Genomic DNA, 16,678 nt, shown 5'->3' with positions numbered 1-16,678 from the left:
ACTTTAAGAGAAGGATCTAACCTTTAAGTATCCTTTTGATTCTTCATGCTGTTAAGGATCTATCATACCCTTTGGAATATTTAGTGTAATGTGCCCTTCACAATCATGGTGTTACCCTGCTAGTATTACTTTGCTAAATAAATAGTGAAAATGAGATGTCAGAGAATGCTCCTATGGTTCAGCTGCTAATTTTAATTTATTTCTTTTTTAAAATTTTTGTAAAGAACAAGTTGGAGGAACTTAATAAGCGCTTTCATGTCAAAGGAACAGAAGGTAAGGACACGATGGTTAATAAAACATTTATTTTCTTAAGTTTCAGTGATGGTTTGCTAAATTAAAATCAACCAACTTTTAAACCAAATATATGAATGTTTTCTTTTTATTTGCATTGGCGCTTTAATGGAAAAATCATATTTTGGTTTAATTACTACATTGGACAGTAAATCAACTTTTCTTACAACTCTACCGAGTAACACATGGCTTTACATAAGATGTAAGACTAGATTCACCCTTGATGATGCAGGGAATTGCAAAATGTCTGGCTTGCTGCCATCCAGGGGTAAGATGGATGGCTGCAATCTGATTTTTCCCTTAGCATTTCAACCAGGACAAGGCAGCTTTACCTTCTGCTGAGGGCTCTGTATAAGCAAAGCAATAGAGGCTGCCATTGGGATGTACTAAATCAATGCATCCTTGGTCATTCCCATCCTTTGGACTGTTCTGGTCCTCTGGGAAGGAGGCTGTTGCTACTGTTCACCATTGCAACATCCCTCTGAACCAAATTTGTTAGCATAAACCCTGACCCTGGGTTTACCTTTATTTACTTATATAAGGATCCCATGGGACTACTCACATGTTTAAACTTAAGCATGTGCTTTTCTGGATCAAAGCCACAGAGCTTTATTTTGTGACCTTTACAAATTTTTTTTTTTAAATGGATTTTCTTGAGGAGTAAGATACTAGTCATTGTGAAAGAGGTGAGAGAACCTGGCCCTGTGCACCTAATGGGAATTTATACAATACTGTAAAGTCATGCAATTGTAGTGTCTGTAGATTTTAGAAGCATAGTATAGCAGTTACTAAATCAGATCTATGGTCCATTAGCCCAGTATCCTGTTTCTGATAGTGGTCAGAAGAAGATGCAAGAAACTCCACATTAGGCAGTTGTAGTTTAATTGCATCCTGGTCCTTAATAGAGATTGGCTCAAAATCTGAAATGTATTGTTTTGTATCCCTTCCAAAATGTGTCTTAGCATTAACTATAATAACTCTGAATATTCTTATCAGTATAAATTCCAAAAGAGTCTTGCTAAATTCTATTAGCCAGGTATTAGTAAGCTTGATATGGATCAAGCTTTGTAAACTTTCCCTCCTGCTTGTTTATCAAATCTTGTGGTTTTAGAATTGGATTCTGATCTACCACCTGTCAGGTGTTTATGGTGACTTTTAAAAATGGTTTTCATAAATCTTTCCCTTTCCTTAGTTCTAGTAATACAAACAATTGGTGCAGCTCATTCTTTACAGATAAAATTATTCCTTGCTTCTGCAAGTTCAACTGCCTTTCTACAGGTTATCATAAAGCATAACACGGCACCAGATGAAAATTAGGTCTGGCATTTTTAACTACCTGTAGTTCTGCTGTTATGTCTTTCAGAAAACCATCATCCACATCAAAAACAGAATTAAAATTTTCTTTTCACTATGAAATTTAACAGTAATGCATGCTACTACAACTTTGTCTTAAGCCAATTTCTGCTAATTAGTGAAGTACTACTTTATTCTGTACCAATTAATGGCAACAACAAACAAGTACCACTTCAGAAACACTGACACATTTCCAAAAAGTAATAGGCTTCCTGAACTCACAGCTAGTGACTGAAATGGACATTCTTGTCAAGTTTCATCACTGCTATGTGGTTTTGCATGTCGTGGGGCCCAGCTTCTCGGGAGCTACTTGCATATGAGCAAACCAGGATGGAGCTGCAGGTACGGTAGTTCCTCTGCTGATCCACTCACCCCAACTGCAATATGGATGGTGGACAGTATGGCCAAAGAGGCTATTCTGAATCTGAGCAGCTCCACTAAGCCACAGTATTTCTGTAGCAGTCAGCTCAGTTATTTAGGCTGGGTGCTACACAGGGGATTTGCCTTTTAAATGAACATGTGTTGGACAAATTAATTCTGGTTGGACTTTTTCTCCTTTAGGTATTACTTGTATGTAAATTAATGTAACTTCCTCCAATTTCTAGAGAAACATCTCCTGTATGGGCGTCCTGCAGTACTTTATCGTACAAAGTACAATATCTTACATCACCAAGACTTTGAAAGTGGTTACAGTGAAACATTCCTGATGCCTCTCTGGACATCGTACACTATTTCAAAACAGGTCAGTTTTATCTTTGCTTTTGAAAAAAAGACATGTAAGATCACTAGCACCTGTATTCCTGGAGTCTTAAAATTCCCTTCCCTACAGGGAATTTCCTATTTTGAATAATGTTGATTTCCATTATAAAGGGCACTTCCATTCTCCACAAAAAGGGCAATTTTAAGGCTCAAGGCCTATATGCTGCTTTTGCTCATTTTTTTTTTAAACGCGTAAGCCAGGATTTGTTTTTCTGCAACAGAATGTCTAGCATAATCAGCTGCTGTTGTTTCCAATGGGAATTCCTACTACTAGATACAGAAGTATTCTCATAAACAGATTTTTACTATTAAGGTCGATGGATATATTTTATATTATAGAGGGTCTTTCATCTTACTTGTTGACTGTTTGAAATCATTATGCTTCAGACAACATATTCTTCCTTGGTTTTAGCTTAAAGAAGTCACTCTCTCTTGTTCTTGACTTCTTTTCCTGGAATGATATTTACAGTTGGTTCCATGTATGCCTTTCAATGCAGGCAGATGTATCTGGTGTCCCTGAGCATCTGACTAACTGTGTGAGACCTGATCTGCGCATTCCTCCAGGAAACAGTCAAAGCTGTTCAGCCTACAGAGCAGATAAACAAATGACTTATGGATTCCTTTTTCCTCCTCGTAAGTTTAAATAGGATGTTTGTAGAATTTAAAGGAGCTATTCTGTATGCAGTTACTTTTTGTTCCCTAGAGATTTTTGACCTTCCTCTTAGCTGTTAGGGAAATTTTTCCTTAGGAAAAAGAAGGCACCATATCCATAGGGGTTGCATGTTTTTAAGTGTCACAGAAGAGAGACCCTCAATATTATCGGTTTTTCTTGAAGAGAGATTGTAGTAACTCAATGGTACTATTATCAGCTAAATGTAACTCCATTTAAATCATACATGATTTTGACTACCGTATGAATTTCAGTTTTCTTTGCTTCTAAAAAGTTCAGTAACTCAAATATCCATTCAGCTAGGTAATCAAATCTATTTATTTTATCAAAAAGAAGGATAATAGGTGATTTGATCAATCCAGAAGTATTTATATGGGAATAAGATATCTGAAAGTAGAGAAGCACTTTTTTTTTGTCTAGCAGACAAAGACAAAACAAGATCCCAGTGGTTGAAAGTTAAATTAATCTTGACAAATTCAAAACTGGAAATAAGATATAAATATTTAACGATGAGGGTAATTAGCCGTTAGAACAGCTGTCCAATATGGTAGATTTTTCCCATAACTTCAATCTTCAAGTCAAGTCTGGATGTCTTTAAGAAATGCTGTAGCTCAGATAAAAGTAACTGGACTTGATGTTGAATTTACAGGCTGGGATTCTATGGCCTGGGTTAGGCATGAAGTCAGATTATAGATCACAGTGATCCCTTCTGTATTTAAAATCCACGGATATGAAATGAAATGATCACAAAAGAGACATTTTGTGCCATCAAATACTGCTTGAATAGTCTGAAATCTGACATTTACTGTGTATGCAGTAATGATGAAGGGAGAGAGCCTCATCTGGCAAAAATTGGCATTACTCTTTCTTGAAGACATTGGACTTTCACCAATATAGACCAGCTGAGCATCTGGCCAGAAGTCCTCAATTCAAAATCCTACAGAAAAACAGCTACTGTCTGAATTTCTTTCAGTTATAAGTTTTAATAAACTATTAATACATGTCACAACCAAAATCGTTTAATTTGAAAACTTAACGAGAATTAATTTGTCTGTCTGTAAAGAGATATCAAGAACTTTTTCATGCATGTTGTACAAATGATTATCTTAGGCTTTACTAGTTGACTTGCTTACCACCTCTTCAGTCTCTGGGGAACAGCTGGGTTTGCCAATCAGAATTAATGTCTGAGCAGACCATTGCAGCCTTGTGCGACAACTTCCTCCCTCTTACTTATTAAGGGAAGGGTTGAAATGGTTTTTAAAAGGCATGTGAACATTATGGAACTAATGGCAGTAGGGAATTGGATCACTTCTTGATTTTTCTGAACAGGTTATTCTGCCTTGGAAGTGTGAGCCTTTTAAAAACAAATAGTTGCAAAACAATACAGCACAACTATTACACCTCTGAGAATGTGCAAAAATAGAAACAAATTTAGCTGGTGAAAGATTGAAACAAGGACAAAAACCCTATGTTCTCACTCCATCTGTATTAGAAGTAACAAAAAATTGTGTTAATTTAATCCAGTCTTCTGATTGTAGAATTCAGAGTCTCATTTAGAAGATAATCTTTCTTTTGAATACTGCCTTCAATTATTTAATTAATTTATTTTCCTTGAGTCTCTGAGATTATCACTAGGAACTGTCAAGTTAACACATTTTGTTCTATGATTTTCAGAACTAAGTTCCTCTCCAGAAGCTAAATATGATGCCTTTCTAGTAACAAATATAATTCCAATGTATCCTGCATTCAAAAGTAAGTATGACACCCTTGTGGCTTACAGCTGAGTACAAGCACCACTTAGATACCTTTCAAAAATAAAGTGGCTGCTGAACTATGGAATGAGCTGATTTAGAGATTTAGTGAATAACTTTCAGCTGGCCTCAGGTAATACCTTTATAAGAGTAGAGGTGGATCAAATGGATTTATCACAGATTGACCTAAACATCTCTAAACAAAAAGTGAACTGATTTAAATAAGATGAGAACTGACCTAAATCTAACTGAAACCCATTAACTTTTCTTTTGTTTGTGCACTCCTTTGCTTTCTAGTTTTGGCAGGAGGTTGCAAAACCATCGGACTATTCTGGTGGTATTTCTGGCTTGGCTGGAATCAGAAAGTCTTGGAAGAGGCTCAAGAAGCTGCTCTTGTGAGATTTCCAACTCAAATTCTAGACCAGATAGCTTTGGATAAACTTCAAAACTGTGGGATATTTTTCAAACCAGAGGGGGGTGCAAACCTGTGGGTAGAAAGAAGTGATGATATACGTAAGGAGCTTGATCAAAGATGGCAGAATGACAGTTTCCTGACCAAACAGTGTAAAATCATTACTGAGTACCCACTCTGAGATCATGATTTATAAAAATGCTATTTCCGGGAACATCTTCATAGGCCCAAACAACCATAAATTGCTCATACTGTGGTGTCATTCTTTTTTTTATTACAAGTTGATATATGAGTCCCTAACAACTCACAGGGTTCACCAATGGAGAGATTGATGGTAGTCATGATTTCTGTAGTACCTGAAGTATGCATGAGCTGTACAGAGGGAGGAGGTTACTGTACAGAGGGTTTTAAAATTTACAACAAGGAAAAATGGAGGATATCTTAGTGAGCAGGACAACAGTTGAAAATAGTGTGCTTTGATTACATACACTTCCTGTTAGTTCCTTTATTTTACTTTTTAAACGTATTTGGGAGCTCTGTGTGTGCCCCAATTTTTATAAATTAAGCTGTTTATAGATGAAGGGAGGAAGGGTATTGATATCTTGTCCAGTATGACAATCTATCTACATCCTGTAGAAGACATCGCTCTACTGTAATATGTCACAATATAACTAAATCATTGCAGAGTCCACCTAGTTCCAGAAATTAGACAATTAATATCTGAGTGAATTTCACTGAAAGGAATGTGCCTTTAATGCTCTTTTTAAACTTGATCTTCTTTTGAGATTAGAGGTTTTGCTATTCAATTAATCATAACAGCATTGAGACTGTGTGCCTTTTTAAGGGGGAAAATAGCATTGATCCATGTTACTAGATACTCAAACAAGAACTGGAATGCTTACGAAGAGCCAAAGACATTGAAATTGTGTATGGGAATACTCAGCCCTACTGCTAGGGAAGAAACAGCAAGTCTGTATAAGGTCTATTGCAGTACCAGTTTTAAAATGGTACTGTGCGTTTCCTTTATCACTGGTTAGGAAAAAATGAATAAAGCACAAAGGAATCTAGCAGGCTTCACCTAGAGCAGTGGTACTCAGACCTCAGCAGTTCGGGAGCCAAATTAATGATCAACATTACCCAAAAGAGCCACAGTAGTGTGAATTCATTGTTTTGTATCTATATAATTCTCGCAGCAAAATGACTGATCAAGTATTATTTTTTCAACTACAATTGGCTAACAACCTAGTAAAAGCATCCTGATTGGTTCAAAATTAAATCACACTGTGTTTTAATATCATGGGCTGCACAGAGCTATAGAAGACACATTAAAGAGACACTTGCATTTCATGAGCCTCAGTTGGAGTATCACTGATCTAGAGAAACTAAATTAAGCTACCATAAATCTACAATAATGCCTCAGATAGGTGCACACACAATCTGAATGAGAACTATCTGGATTTTTATCCTTGCATGAAAAGTAGATCTAAAAACTCATATCTAAGCTTTTTTTTGCTCACTGAAGTTAATCTTGTGTCTTTACACAGAGGTATGGAATTATTTTCAAAGGGTTTTGGTGAAGAGATATGCAACTGAACGAAATGGAGTCAATGTTATAAGTGGGCCAATCTTTGATTATGACTATGATGGTTTACATGACACACCAGAAAAGATAAAACAGTAAGTGTTTATATTTAAATGCATTAACTATTCTTAATAGCTATCTTATTTAAAAATACAGTATTTCCCAGTCAGTTGGCTTTTGAGCTCGAGGTACAAAGTGCTAACTAGTAAAGCTAAAAATCAAGTTCCCTGAAGGCAATAAAACTGCTGGTAAGTTTATGATCTGGTATGGATAAGTTTCTTAACTCTTGCAAATCTTGCTAAAGGGATGCTTCTCAGGACTAAATGTCCTTATGGGTGGGGATTAGAAAGCAGTTCACTCAGTTCTAGATAACAATCAATCACCAGAGAATTCCCTACCTTGACCTTGTAGTGTTTATATTCTGACTTGGAATGTTCATTCATCCTTTCTAGGGTGGCAACTTTGATTAATGCCTCAGGGAACATCACTAACTACAGTGTTTTACAATACTTTTACTTTGTAAGTGTGGTGCAAATTCTGCTTACATAGCTCCCAATGCAATACTAAAGACAATAGGGCTATTGAGTTAAATACTTAAGTCTTTTGTTAATTCATGTTGAACAGTGCTTTCCTACCAATAATATTGAAATCCTTGAACTGAAGAAGCATAATAGAACCTCTGCTTATCTGTGGTGCTCTAACTATACAGTAACTACTTGATTCATTTTATGATACTGATGACATCAAGAAAGTCTGTTGACTTCTAGGGTCACATTCTGAGCTGGACTTCCCATAGTTTAGGGTGAAGAAGGAAAAGAAGTAAAGAAGGTTGTTTGCCATCTCTGTAGGCCCTAGATTTTGGGACCTTTTGGGACCACTCCAATTCCCACTATAAATTAAAGCAATCTTAAAGACTTAGATATTTTTCTAAGGGGGATAATCTAGTTCAGTCACATACCATTGGAATTCATATGGGAATTAATTAATGAAATTCTATGGTCTTTTATGGAGAAGCAGGGATAGAGTACGGCATAGCCATGTCTAAAGCCCCAGCTCCTAGAATCAGGTTATTAAATTAGAATCTCAGTATTCAATTTTAAAAATATATGTTTGTAGCCCCAAACAACATCTTATAAATGAGTAGCTTGTGCAACTGATAGCCCAGAAACAATAGCTCTGAGGTTTGAATGGCAGAGGTGAAACCTGTCTGCAGGCCCTGTCAACACCACCTCAACAGAGTGATCTGTATGGGTCCCTTCTGGCAATAAAATCTATGAATAACTTATCAATGGCTGACAATTCCAGTGGGGTCATTCCAGGAACAACCAGAGTGCAAAGGCATTCTAGCCATACCCCTCATTCCAGAGCCTGAGGAGAGAAGGGGACTATGCTGACCTGAAGATTTCCCATGTACTGAAGGAATTCTCCTAGCTGAAGCAAGAGTCCAGAATCTGAAGCCCCTTTTCTTCCTAGTCTTTAATGAAGCCCTGTAAATGGGGTTAGTGGATGACAAGTAGGAATTGATTTTAGGATGTTTCAACTGTATTCAATAATGTAGAAATTGGAGCCTCCTAGTGATCTATATGCTGTACCTACATTTAACCACATTCAAACCTAAGAGGACACCTCTCTGCGAAGGTGGAAATGAGTACTCTGACAACATTACATACAAATCGTACTTCATTTGAAATCTTTTATCTCTAGGAGTGTATCTAGCAGATTTTGCTAAACATTTGTTTGCATTTTCCTCCTAGGTATGTGGAAGGCAGTTCAGTTCCAGTTCCTACTCATTACTACAGTATCATAACTAGCTGTATAGACTTCACTCAGCCTGCTGAGAAATGTGATGGACCTCTATCTGTTCTTTCATATATACTTCCCCACCGGCCTGACAATGATGAGAGCTGCAATGTAAGTTGAAATTGGCCCTGCTGCATTAGTTTCCATAACTAGTATAGGTGGACATAGACATGAGTCTAATCCCATTTAGTGATACATTTGAATGTCAAAAAATTATTATTGAATGCTTACGAAAACTTAAATCAAAATGTCTTGCGTGTAGTTAGACAATGAATTGGTGACAGAGCTGGAACAGAACTCAAGACTCCTGCCTCTAGTCTGAGGCCCCTATTCTAATCACTGGACAATATTGATCCACTGTGACATAGCAAAGGAAGGCGTGGAACTATTACTGCTCACTATCTTTAAAAAATAACTTCTAAAATATGTTTTGTGTAAAGCACGTGAAAATAGTTACGTGGCGTACGGAGCTGCAATGATTTGGCAGCATAGTAAATAACTTGCAGGGTCATAAAACATGGCAGAAATCCTAGTGAAGTCATCCTGGATCTGCTCAGCAGTAAAAGTTCAGTATGCAGGCCATAATATGTTAGTTGGTGGCAGACAACCAGGTGTTTTCATGGGGGGGTCCATTGTGAGATGCAGCTAGAGTTAAATCTTTACATCTTCATAGTGTCTGTCTGCCATGGCATTCCAGGTGCCTCATACAACATAGCTACAACTTAAAAATGAACACAAATCCCCAAATGATGTTCTATCTGGGATTGCAGAAGCAAAGAGCTGCTCTCTGTTCAGTTCCTGCATCTTCTTGGTGCCAAAAAACTCTTCCTCTCTTAGATCAGAGGTAAGACTCTTTATAGTTGCAGAAGCTTGGGAAAATACAATGGACCCAGTCTGTATTGGGCTTTTAAATTTTAACATCTGAATATTTATACATGGTCCAAATATCAGCAGAGCAAGTGCACAGAACAAACCAATGGGAATACTACATTGTGTGAACTGCAAGTATCATAGGCAACTATTTTTGGAATTGTCCTTCTGCTTGAACTTCATCTCTCTCTGAGAAATCTCTCCACATGAGCTCTTTGTAGGTTTCCAGGAGTCTGTTTCCTGAACCAAAATGTTATTGTGTTTTGTATTGGTGCACAAAGCCAGAACTCCTATTCTAACTACAAATAGGAGTAATTTTTCCAACTCCACTCACTGCACACCTGCCAACACTGTCCCTCTTCTTATACGTCAAGCATCTTTTCTCTTCTTCCATTCCTTCCTTTAAAATCACAAATCTTTGCGCAGTCTTCTTATCAGTAATTCCCACATCCTCTCCTTGAACTTATTGCCATATTTAGGCTAAACTTTTAGAGAAGGGAATGTATTTTATCAAGGTTTAGGTGCTGTGAGCTTTTATATAGGTGTAAATCTGTGATGCTGGGTTTTTTATATATCTCCTTCCTGTCTGAATCTCCTATTGGCTCTCACTTCCCTGAATCAATCTCCAGCTTCTAACCTTCAAAGCTCTTAACTTTACTGCTTCCGATACCTCTGTCCTGATTTCTTCCTGCACCCACTCCTGCTTTGATCGTCTGCTCAAATCTTCTTTTTTCAATGCCATGCAGTAGGCCTTAGCCTTTCTGCTAATATACTAATTACTTTCACTCCTCTGTCAAGAAAGTTAGTCCTACTTATTCATGAAATGTTCAAACTAATGGCCACAGCCTCTTCTGTTTTTGTCCTGTTTGGCTTAATTATTGGCCAACCAGTCAGAGACAAAGAGCCAAAAAATAGCTGTTGATAATGCTAAGAGCCACATTTTCCTTACCCTCCACCGACAATTCGCATTGATTCCTCATTTTTGGCGGCAGCTTGTCAATTCCACTTTCCCCTCCACTCTTACCCTAGGCAGACAATTGCCAATGATCAGTCAATTTTGGCGGCAGATTGTCAATTTCACTTTCCCCTCCACCACATCACTATCCTTCTCTAGAACTAATTGCATGTCTTTGGTCTTCCCAATAGTCTAAAACTTGAGCTTCAGAGTCCAACAATATTTCTATGAGCTCTGTCCCTTTAAATTTAGAGCACAGAATATGGCTTCCAGTTTGCAAGGAAGCTTGAAGATTAGAAAAACATTAGGGTAGATTAAATTCTCAATAGTAAACTTGTTTACATGTTTGCATAATATCAAAGTTGATCTCCAAACTCAGGAATTAAATGCCAAGCAGGGAATTTTCTGCTCTTGTATATGGCCAAGTTGGATTCATGAAGCTCTTGTAAAATTAGTGTTTTGTTTTTTTAAAATTTGCATTTGATCTTGATTTGTCCTACAGACTTCTTGTTTTGGCAGGTTTACTATTGGCATGTGGAGCTAAAGGTGAAATAGGTCTCTGAGAAATATAGCAGATCAAAACAGACTGGCACTGGGCCTTCAAATGAATACAAGGTGGTCTTGGTATCTTTTCTTTCCCCCTTCTGTAGAGATTTTGCAGAGCAGGAAAGATGTCAGAAGGCAAGGAGCCTGGGGGAGAGGATATGCTTGTGGTGACTGGGGGAAACCCTAGGCTACAGTGGATTTTACCTTTCATTTTGAAGGTGCTGAGCTTTGTGGTCATTCTGTTCTCTTATGGAAGAAGATTCCACAGTTGTCCCCACGATGCTCACAAATCTTGCTTGTGAGCGCCACACTTCAATTGTTCCAGTGGAATGTAAGGGTCATGGTCATGCAGAGGGAAGTGGTCCTTTAGGCAAGTTGGGCTAGTGACATGGAAGGGTTGGAGATGGTGTTGAATGGCTATCACTATTATTCTTAGTGAGGATTTGTGGAAGACTAAAATAGTACTGTGGCATTGTTACTAGATGAGGCAAGGAGGTGCTGGTCAGATCAGAATTAGGTTGGGGCAAAAATTTGAGATGAAGGTTCAAAGCCTAACCAGGGCTAGAACTTGTTTAGGTAATATGGTGCCAAAGTTGTGAACTGCTTTCATGAGATTTTGAAACAAAATGGCAGAAATATTGAGTGAACACCACATCTCCCAATAGCACCATCATTTGTTCCTACCAGGAAAACTACAGCTATTCTTGTGAGACTCCTGACAGTGGTTCATTCTTCAGCTATTCTAAGGCAAATCCTAAAATTAAAACCTGACCCAAAACTATGGGAATGATCTTATGTCTGAGGATTTAAAACCAACTGTGATGTTCCCATGGTGTAATCTGGACTGGTGTATTGCTGCATCACCCCAATCCCCCACTCCTGGGGCCCATCTTACTCTGGTCTGCTGTGGGAACCCTCACTCCTGGTTTGTTCACACAACCTCCAGCATGTAAACTGGTTCCCACTAAGTGAGTGAGTGCTTCTAGCCAGCCACTCTTTGGATTATGCAACAGAATGACCCCACCTAATACCATCAGTCCCAGCTGCAACCCTAGGAACCGCCATCTTACAATGTTCAGTTATGCACACTGAACGATGTAAGCTCATATAAAATTCATCAGTTTAACAAAGAAATTGATATGCACCAGCCTTGTTATTCCAAGTGGAGTCTCCAACACACTTCAAACCAAATGCACTGCTTTAGGTAAAACAAACTTATTAACTACAGAAGGATTTTAAATGATTATAAATCAAAGCATAATAAATCACATTTGGTCAAAATAAACAAGGGCAAAATGCATTCTAAACTAAGCTTAACACTTTCAGCAACCTTACCAACTTACGCGATTCTCACCACAGGCTGGCTGGTTTCCTTTCAGCCAGACTTTCTCCTTTGGTCAGTACTTCAGTTGCTTGGTGCTGTTAGTAGTGATGGAGGTGGAAGAGAGCGAGCATGGCAAATGTCTCCCCTTTTTATAATGTTCCTTCTCCCCTCTGGGCTTTGTCCCTCTGTCAGGGTCAGGTGACAATGTCCTTATATGGACCAATCCATGGCCTGAGTCAGTTAGCATTATCCCCTCAGGGTTCCAAGCTAAACCAGGGAAGGGAGGTGACTCACTCGAGAGTCCAGCTGATCCTCCCTTGATGCCCAGGCCAGTCCTTTGTTCCTGGAAGGCTGAGCTGGGTTTGTCCTATACATGCCTTGAAGAGGTGTGAACTGCCCTAGAGAGTTTTGCCTGGACACGTTTCAAGCCATGAAGATATCTTTGGGAATATTACATAATGAAGCCTCATAACCATACACATGAAATTGCAACAAATATATTACTATAAGAATGACAATTAGTACTCATAAGCATACTAAAGACATCTTATATGACATACTTTGCATTAAACAATACACAATTATACTGTAATGGTGAACATGGGGGTTCAGGGCATCACACCAACCTCCCTGCATCCTTTATCATTAATTAACTTTGAACTGAAGTGTGTGTGAAGATCATGTGTCTGATGGAGCTAACTAATTAGGAAAGGTATAACACTCTTTCAAAGACAGGACAGATTCCGCACTAAGAAACTAAATCAAGTTGTTTTCATTTCAGAGCTCAGAGGAAGAATCCAAATGGGTTGAAGATCTCCTTAAAATGCATACCGCACGAGTGCGTGACATTGAACAACTTACGAGCTTGGACTTCTTCCGAAAGACCAGTCGAAGCTACGTAGAAATTCTCTCCCTAAAGACATACCTGCACACGTTTGAAAGTGAAATTTAACTTTCTAATTTTACTCAGTGCATCCTTCTGTCAACTGGTGTATATTTTTATATTGTTTTTATATTTATTAATTTGAAACCAGGACATTAAAAATATTAGTATTTTAATCCTGTATCAAATCTTAAATATTAAGACCTTGTGTCAGTTGTTTTGTTTCTCTAATATTTACTGTAGGTATGGGTTTTTAGTGCCCTTGTAATACTGCAGCTTGCATCCTTAGTCAAAGCTTTTAAGTGGTGCTGCAGAATCGATACTTGCATTGAGGAAATATTAATTTTTCAGTGCGCCTTTGCCACGTTTGTAGTCCTGTACTGTATATCAAAATACTGAACATGTAAAAGTACATTCATTTACTGTTAACTATGTGACAAACATATTTAAACCCTATAGACAAAAAGAATCTTAAATATAATAAACCACACATTCAGTTTGTAATGTCTGACTTTGCTTTCCTTTCAGAGGATATTGGAATCAATGGATACTGAATGCTTCGGGCTCTCTTACTTACAAAGCCTGAGCCAATTTCTCATGCTTGCTGTGTGGTTCTGCAGTCTGAAGTTATTATAAACTTGGGTCTCCTTCTGATTCTAAGTGTCAAGGACAGAATATGTACTAGGCCAGACAGTCAATATGGGCCATGTAAGCATCTTAGGGTGGGGAGAGGAGTTCAAGCGGCCTCATCAGCCTCTTTCCCCAAATGCACAAGCTAATCATACATATGCTGAAATTTTGGGGCTCTCGGGCCATGCCCCTCTTAACACAGGCCAGGGAGGATTTAAAAAGGAGCCACTCTAGGCAACACTTTTTCCTGCAAACCAGTAAATGTTAAAGGTGACTTTGTCAGCATTTATTCCTATGGAAACTTTTTCCCCGTTATTTTGGGGGGGATGTTTTGGGGTCTCTGCCTGCTCTCATTATACAAGGGAAGCAAACCAGCCCAGCTTCGTGCACACACAACTGCATGGTACCTCAAACTCTGCACAGACACTATGGTTTTGCTTTTTAAAAATTGGCTTCATAAAAATGGCAGCTTGGGGTTCTTTATTGATCAGGCATCTCTGACTTCCAGATCAAATGTTTAGTTTGCAAGTAGATTTGTTCTAACTGATGTGGCAAGCCCATTCTCCGCCTCAGTGGGTCCAGCACTTCCTTCTAGATGCAAGCCGGGGTAACGCTTCATCCTGCTGAATTTTCCCCCTCTAGAGGTGGGTGAGAGGAACACTGTTCCCCAAAATGGCCATTCCCCTGGTCTCCAGTCCTGTCTCTGGGCCTGCTAGGCCCTCGCCTCTTCACTGGGGCTTTAACCATTCCTGCAAACAGCGTGGGGGGAGGGAGAGGAGAGAGGGCAGTCCCATCCTCTACTCCACACCCTCAACCCAGAGACCCTACAAGTAGCAGCCTCATGCTGCTGCTTTCAAGAGTGCTACTAGCTTCACTGGGTAACTTGCCTACAGCCCCTCCACTCATTTTCCACTCCTTGCTTAAGCAGGGCCTCTCCCCATCTCCTTGTCCGGGGAGTCTCTCAGTCTCTGATAACCCCTCCAGGAGTGGCAGCACCAAATCAAACACACAGTTCAGTCTGGCAGGGTTTTTTCCCTCAGGCCTCCATGGCCGGAAAAGCCCTCAGTCCTGCTTAGGCAGGGTTTCTCCCTCCAGCTGCTGTACCTGTGGGGTCCATTCCAGCCACTCACCTCACTCCCACAGCTCCTATCAGCCAGCCCTGTCTGGAGGGGAAGCTTTTAAGGGCTCCAGACAGGTCTTTGATTGGCCCCTAATTAACCAGGTGCCCTAATTAACCAGGAGTAACTTGTGTTCACCTACCAAGGGAAAAGAGCCCTGCTGAGCCTGGGGATAATAGACCTGTTGTCCCCACTTCCCTGTGGGTGTGGAGCTGCAGGGACCAGAGAGTCTACCATGCTGTGTTTTCTGAACCTCCACCTTGGCTGGACCCCTCCTGCTGCCTTGCTCACTGGTAGGGCCCCTGGTGGTTGCTGCTTGGGGGGGGGGCCCATCGACCCACCCTCCAGAGAGGGAGTCAGGGGCACCTTACCACCTCCGCCATCCTTCCTGCAGCCTCTCTTGGCTCGTTTGCTGGGTGCTCTGCTGCTGGTCTTTGTGAGCAAGTGCTCATGGGTGTGTCTATCTCTTCCTTCTTGGATTACCCCCCTCCCACTTCACCCACCAGCCTCCCTCCCTGCATCCATTTGCCCTTTTTCCCTTTGCTGCCCTCCCTGCCTGTTCCCCCCCTGACCATTTGTTTGCTCTCCCCTGATTTGCTTTGGCTTCCTAGAAGTGAGCCCCCTTAACTCACCGTAGTCCTGACATTGCTGCAGCCCCTGCCCTCCCCAGTGGAGCCAGAGGAACCGGTATTCCATCTTGTGCTGGTGTGTGTACTCCCCAGTTCCCTTGCTTAGCTTGGCACCCCTGTGTTCCTTCTTGTCGGTACCCTCCTCCCCTGCTTGCAGCATAGTGGAGAGGTGAGGTTGGCCTTCCCTCCCCCTTAACCTGTTCGTCTCCCCTCCCTGAATGGCAGGTATGTTAGAGGACATGGCCCCCTTGAACGTCCCTGCCCCTCCCTGCAGTGACCAACTTGGCTGCTGCTGCCAAGTTACCCACCATTGCCCCTCTTGTGAGGACTCCAGGGACTCTGCTGCTGCCATGGCTTCTGCCCACCATTTCAGGGGATGCTCCCTCAGGCAGTAGGAAAGACTAGGGCAAGAAGAAGGGCAAGAGCCATGCCCGGAAGGTGAAACCTCCTATGGAGGGACTCCCTCTCTCTCTTCCCTTCCCTACTGTTCCCTCCACCAGCTCTGGGGGCATCAGTCCCCACGGCGTATGGCCAGGTGACTGCAACCCCTCTGTTCTCTGCCTTGCCATCTATCCCATTCACCTCCTGCAACTCCATCCCTGGGGACCGGGGCCCCTTTCCCTCCCTAACCGGGAAGCACAGGGTCTGTTGCCTTCTGATGCCCGCCTTGCCCCATGTGGAAACCTATGGGTGGTGGGGCCCACGGCCATGGTGGCGGCCTCAGAGATGTATGGGAAGGTTGTTTTATTCCTGGCATCTGAAGCTGCTGCCCAGGAGGTGGTGGAGAAGGGCTTCATGGTGGGGACCGTTTACATACCTCTTGAGCCTTTGGAGGACCTGGGCCTACGGGTGGTTCTAAACTCTGCCCTGCCTTTCCTTCCCAATGCCTCCCTTCTGCCTCTCCACTGCGCCCTGGGGAAGCCCCTGTTTGTGATCAACCCCATTCCACTAGGCTGCAAGGACCCTGCCCTCTGCCACGTTCTCTTGTTTTGCTCACAGGTGCAACTCCAACTGCCGCTGCTGGCCAGTGGCAGTGAGGCAACTGAAGGGTCCTTCCTGGTGCCTATTAGGGTGGGAGGGAGCCCCTTGTAAGACAATGAAGGGA

General features: G+C 40.9%; 1 protein-coding gene across 4 annotated transcripts in view; it reads left to right on the top strand.

Annotated features, from left to right (window-relative positions):
* The window catches only part of ENPP2 (ectonucleotide pyrophosphatase/phosphodiesterase 2), a 95,734-nt gene extending 82,034 nt beyond the window's left edge, over positions 1–13,700 (top strand). For all 4 annotated transcript variants that reach the window (XM_067530765.1, XM_067530757.1, XM_067530781.1 and 1 more), the window contains 7 exons: positions 225–273; positions 2,250–2,386; positions 2,901–3,036; positions 4,748–4,825; positions 6,781–6,913; positions 8,573–8,729; positions 13,095–13,700. In XM_067530765.1, the coding sequence (XP_067386866.1) occupies positions 225–273; positions 2,250–2,386; positions 2,901–3,036; positions 4,748–4,825; positions 6,781–6,913; positions 8,573–8,729; positions 13,095–13,265 (861 nt within the window). In that variant the 3' untranslated portion in view covers positions 13,266–13,700. The remainder of the gene's footprint in view (positions 1–224; positions 274–2,249; positions 2,387–2,900; positions 3,037–4,747; positions 4,826–6,780; positions 6,914–8,572; positions 8,730–13,094) is intronic.
* Positions 13,701–16,678: the final 2,978 nt, after the last annotated feature.

The sequence above is a fragment of the Emydura macquarii genome, unplaced genomic scaffold (genome assembly GCF_026122565.2).
Source record: "Emydura macquarii macquarii isolate MOO-44397 ecotype Brisbane River unplaced genomic scaffold, CSIRO-AGI_Emac_v2 contig_369, whole genome shotgun sequence".
NCBI lineage: Eukaryota > Metazoa > Chordata > Testudines > Chelidae > Emydura > Emydura macquarii.
The sequence above is the reverse complement of the archived record's forward strand: the minus strand, read 5'-3'. Positions and strand labels throughout refer to the sequence as shown.